The sequence below is a fragment of the Aricia agestis genome, chromosome 3 (genome assembly GCF_905147365.1).
Source record: "Aricia agestis chromosome 3, ilAriAges1.1, whole genome shotgun sequence".
Taxonomy (NCBI): domain Eukaryota; kingdom Metazoa; phylum Arthropoda; class Insecta; order Lepidoptera; family Lycaenidae; genus Aricia; species Aricia agestis.
In genome coordinates, this window is record NC_056408.1 from 10,229,370 (window position 1) to 10,235,423 (window position 6,054).

The 6,054-nt window shown below is 32.9% G+C and overlaps 1 protein-coding gene across 1 annotated transcript; it reads right to left on the reverse strand.

Moving 5' to 3' along the window:
- Positions 1 to 907: 907 nt before the first annotated feature.
- LOC121740592 lies at positions 908 to 3,994 on the reverse strand. The gene is made up of 3 exons (XM_042133324.1): positions 3,411 to 3,994; positions 2,774 to 3,104; positions 908 to 2,327 (listed from the first exon to the last, which is right to left on the reverse strand). The coding sequence occupies exons 2-3, from the start codon at positions 3,101 to 3,103 to the stop codon at positions 978 to 980; spliced, it is 1,680 nt and encodes a 559-aa protein (XP_041989258.1). The 5' UTR covers position 3,104; positions 3,411 to 3,994; the 3' UTR covers positions 908 to 977.
- Positions 3,995 to 6,054: the final 2,060 nt, after the last annotated feature.

Sequence of the window (6,054 nt, forward strand, 5' to 3'; positions counted from 1 at the left end):
TATTATCACAAGTACAATCACGTTTTAAATATCGGTAACTGATATAAAGTCACCCTTATATCGTTCTTTGCCTATATATCGTTCGTCTAAGTCACTTAAATGAACGATGTGATGTGATTCACAAACTATAGTAACATACTTAATTAACATAAAAGTAACCGTGCATAAGTAAAATTCACAAAAAAGATTATTCAAAATAATGAACACAACAATCAACACAAATCACAGTGTTCACAAATCAATATTTTTAAAAACAAAAAAAAATCTGAACTCTTGATTTATAATTAGCTTTCAAATTAAACTGTCAAGCAACAGAGATCAAAAACAAATTCTTAACAAAAGAGGAACCCTAAAAAAACTCCATAGTCAAACAACACAATAAACATGATACTTTAACGACAAAAAAGGTTACAGTATTCATTTAAACCAGGGAAACGTGCTGCAAATGCGCTGCTCGTGCGCAGAGGGCCTTTTCTGCGTTTTCTTAATATTCGCTTCACCTAAACGCACGTAAATGTAACGTCATTTTGTATGGAATCTAAACAGCGCCATCTAGCGCCAAACTTGGGAAGCGTCTAAAATCCATATAAAATGACGTTTACGTTTACGTGAACCGGATTAAGAAAAACTCAGAATAGGCACTTAGCTCAGGCGCTGATCTTTCACGTAACTTACGCAAGGCTTGTCGAGTATGCCTATGCAGCTTCATGCACCAAGTGTCGCAGTAACTGCTCGCGAGCGACGCATTCGCTATATTTATTGTTTTGACGCGCCCCGAAACTATAAACTGTCACTGTTATGGTGAGAAGTCTCTTGCATTACATCATATCCTTATCTATTGTGACATAATATTATAAAAAAAATTAAATAGGTAGCCGTCAATTTTAATAACTCTTCATGTAATAAATTAATATATTGTATTCTAAAAAGTTAAAACCATTCTAAAATTAATCTCTCTCAAAATTTGTGCTGATATTTTAGTGACTTACATTTTTATGTACCCGACGAATTTTCTTTAATTTTATCAATCGTTTGTCTTCTCTCTTCTTTAAAGGCATTTTTGCAATTTTCGTTTTTGGCTTGCTACTTCCATTATTAAAGGTACTATTTGAAGATATACTTGGTTCATTACTTTTATATGTATTTTTCGACACTCCAACAACATTTTCTTTATTTTCTTCAGTCTCTTCTTTTGAATCCGTTGGAACTTCTTCAAGATTATTCTGTTCTCTTTCCAATTCTTTGGCCGTACGTTCTTCTTCTGTGGTACTTTGAGTACGGTAAAAAGAACGTTTTAAATTTATTTCACATCTTTCATCGATAACTTGATCATTTTCTGTTTCCTTACCACTGTCTTCGTTTTCTTCTCCTATGTCACTTTCTTTATTCTCGGAAGAAACATTTGGATTTTTTACGTCAATGATTTTTTCTTTGATATTGTGATCTTCCGTTCCTTCTGTAATTGAGTTTTTGTTATCTTCCTTTTCAGCGTCATTAGACGTATCTTCATCCTCATAATTTGCAATTGGTAACTTTGAAAGTTTTGCTCGTTTTCTTGACGTAGAGGCTCTTTGATTCTTTGCCAATTTTCTTTTCTTAGAGTTCTTTAAAATGTTTTTGAAAAAACTTTCATTTTCATTAATTGTATAAGTTACATCCCAAGAGTGAACCATATCCCAAAAAAAAGACAAGATATTTTTGTAAGTCTTAAAGGCAATTTTAATATCGTCTTTCCGACTGCCCCCGCTCCAAGTGAATTGGCACAGCAAGTCTCTCGAAAATAAGATATCCACTAATGTATAGGCGCAATCAATACCTTTTCCCCCGGAGCATATTACAGAATATCTGTTCTTTAATTGTTGTCTTACGCTACTCTCGGATAACTGCTGTTCTAATTCGTTTAATTTTTGAATATTATCAATTGGTTTTACATAAAAAGCTGAATTACTTGCTGTAGATTTGGTTTCACTCAATTGCGTAATCTGAAAATCTCTATCTAATATTTGGTTCATTTGCAATACTGTATCTTCTAATTGTACAGAAAAATTCGCCAATTTCTGAATTATGGCGTTTTGTACCTTGCTGATAGTATTAAGTTGCTCCAAGATGGAAGTTTGATTGGATAATAGAACGTTTTGAATAGTCAAGTTTTGCTCCAAATTTACACAGCATTGGTGTTGGTTAATATTATTTTGACTATCAGATACGATATGAAATTGGTAAACATCATCATTATTTAATCCAACAGAGGGTGCAGCTGGTATTGTGCATGTTTCAGTAATAATTTCACTAGGCCCTGCTTCAGCAGTAATTTTTGCGGGATACACCTACAAAAAATACATCTAGTTAGAGTAATCAATAAACCTAAAAATATTTCAAAGTAATTTTTTATAATGGACTCGTTTGTGGCAATGAGGCGGCGGCGGCAACAACTATCCATTTGACAACCGGCGTGGCCCGTTGGCAGAGATCCTGCCTACCAGCCCAAAGGTTCCGGGTTCGAGAACCGGTACGGACAAATCTTTGTGTCATTTGTCCTGAGTCATGGTTGTTTATGTCCATGCAGAAGATTTACGTACAGTCAGCGTGAAAATATGAAACGTGTAATGTTCACTGTATGTACATTGCTTGGATGTCCTGGGAGTAAAATTGTTTACCTAACTATAGTCATGGAGGTGGTGGGAACAAAACTGTGGAGGTCTCGGAATAACCCCTTTTTGTTACACCTTGAATAATGACAGAAAACAAGAAAAGATACAATGAATTAACTCACAATTTCGTCTGCGATAATGTTTAAATTTAACTCTTGCACAGGTTTGCCAGAGACTTTGTAATTAGAAGAAAGTGTGTCATCTTCAGTGTCTGTATGATTTAACATTTCTTTTAAGACGTACTCGGCGGTCTCGTAACTTGGTATATCTTGTCTTTTTACCGTACATCTCAATTGCTTCCAATCCCCTTCCGGGGTTGAAAATTCATCTTTAATGTATTTAGTCAACATTTTTCTTGGCCATTTTAATATATTTTGATCTTCCCACGCGGAAGGTACAGTAAACAATCTTATTTTATTATTTTCAGAGGTCTGGACTATTTTGAACGGCATTCTGAAAAAGGCAAAGCTCAAATTACAATAATAAAATTTTACAAGACAATAAAATTATAATTACGACCAGAAAGAAAATCATTAAGAAAATACACTCAAATCATAATTACGTCAGTAATTACTGACGTTCATCTAGCTATCATATTATAATAATAAATAGGTACGAAAAGCAATGACTGTTTTACAGACACTGTAACGAAAAGTTATTTGATTGAATGTCTTATCATTTATTTACAAAATTTAACATACTTAATTATTATAAGCAACAAAAATAAACTATAATTACTACTTTAAAATGACCACTTACTTTGATTCTGATACGACGCGCCTGTAAGTAACCACCGCAATGACACGTATCTTGTTTATGCCGGCTGACGACTGACTGAGGCGAGCCGCGAGGTAGAAGCAAGCGAACGCGTAGCGTAGCGGCGCCGACACGGGGCGCGGCGGCAGCGGGGCGTGGGTTACGGGGCAAATAATGTGATGAGACTGGATGCGATGTTGAAATACGAGTAAGTAGGTACTTTGATATCGAGAAGCTTTGGAAAAAGTTACTGAAATATTAGGAAAAAAAATGTACAATACATTAATGTACCTAACAAAACAACTCGCACTGCAGGCGCCCCCCTGAGCCTTCTCTTGCTAGGACTCCTTAGAAGGTACTCATATAAGGGTTTTACTCAAACTAAAACAGAACCCTGAAATTATGTAGCTTACACATTCACATGGGACTATTAAGCAACCTTAACTTATAAAATGTGTTATATTGCCGCTTCTACATCCACATTGTAAAACTGCAAGTGACATGGAAGTGTTAATTCACATTTTTTTAACACTGTGTTAGGAATAACTGAGTTATCGGGAACCTTAAGCGATTAAGAATAAACGCCATTAAATTAATATAACCTATAATTTTTTTAAGTAAATTATAAAGCCTGAACATTATTGCTCGACTTATTTACGTACATTATTGTCAATTTTCAATTAAAGTATGCTTACGCGTACCAAGAATTGTTATTTTGAACGACAATGAAAATTTTAAAAAAGTTTGACGCATGAATTTTCCTATATATTAATATTAAAGGTAGTTTATTCTTAAGGCGCTTCAAAATTGAGATGAAAACTAGTATATATAATCACAGAATACTTATCACCGCAGCGAGAATTAATAATTGTAAAACGGACAATCTAATAAAGCTAATGACTTACCTTTTTAATTAATGTCACTTTTAAATTTCACTGTCGGACATAATTATTCTACTCGTAAGCGCATCTGCTAAATATTTAAACGCCTTTGACGGTATAACATTCGTAAAAGTATGAAAAGAGGTGATAATAATCAGGTTTCGGTGATGATTATTACTACTCAATGCTTACTTTATATCACCAAGGTATAAATAGTATCGTGGGAGCACTAATATGTTATTATAAAAGTTACTGAAGTGGATTTTATAGCTTATTTATTACTTGAGGTTGCAGGCGTAACCTGTGTATAGCTGACAATACACCTAAAGTGGTCACTACCGCTTAAATAGCATTATTGTAACCCTATACTAACAGCCTTTTATCACTTTTCTACAACTATTAAGTAACTTTTAGCTCTAAAATCGTGGGCCCAAATAAGGGTTACAAGAAAGTTATAGCGTGCTATATTAAGAATTCTTAGCCCCTTTATAAAACTTTAGGATTTTAAATTTCTCTTAAGTAGCTCATTTAGCACTTACTCTTATTACCAAAATGTTAGTTGGGCTATAACGTGGTTACAATTTTACAATCATTATAAATTGGGTGGATTCTAAAACATACGTATATATCCACACAACTTTTCACTGCAATTTTTTCCTGGCTTAATACTTACTTTTGTGTATACAGTGGATAAAAAGTCTGATAAAGATAATATTGATTAAATAAACAAATCTTCCAATGGTGATATTGCACAAACAAACATAGATTCTGATTAGCATACCATATCAGTAAATTCGTGGTAATAAAGGAGTTGATAAACGACAAGAATGAGATAATAATCAAAGTTAAGATTTAAGTAATGCTTTAACTTAAATTTTAACCACGGCAGAATATTTTTTTTTTGTTATTAAGGCGAATTAAAATGTAATAAATTTAATAAATTATTTAAATATTCATAATCTTTTTTTTCTGTTTCAGGTTAATACAGCAGCAATGGTAAGTGGAAATTGTCTATATTATTTTTAAATATCTATAATATTATTATGTTTAATGTATGTTATGTAACTAAACTGCAATTATTATAGGTATATCTTGTTTAATCCAAACAATATTAAGATGATGTTAGTAATGAGACTTTATTACTGTATTCTTATAAGATAGAGTTTATTACTTGTTCCAATTGTTCTGTTAATGTTATTAATAAATAATTTGCTAATGTCAATTTTGATTTTAATTTTTAGATAATTATGCCCCTTAAAATAACTATAATTTTAAAAAACCTATGTTTAAGAGTTAAAAAAATGTATAGGAATGTAAGTCATATTCATAGATAGAAACTTATTATAATAGCTTATAGTGAAGCAAACAATTTACGAAGGTAGACAGTGTACACTTAATTCTCTTGTAAATAAAGCTACTTAATTGGGTAGGTATTTAATATTTATGTATATTAATATGGCTTGTTTGCTCATTGTAAGCATACCCTTATCTATAGATTTCACGGCAATAGAGGATACCGTTGATAGGTAAAGCTTAGCTTAAAATCCGTAACGTCAGCTCAATATCGTTCTGTACCTAGCTCGTTTGCTTATCAACACTTTAGACGCGGCAGTGTGCCAGACAAGTTCGCAAAGCAAAAAGACGACTTATGCTAAGTACTCACATACGGTTTTGCTCGATTGAGCAATAACGTCGAGCAAAACCCGCGGCTCGGGATTTCGTCCACATATTGCTCGATAGTTTTATTCTAAATTGATATATTTATT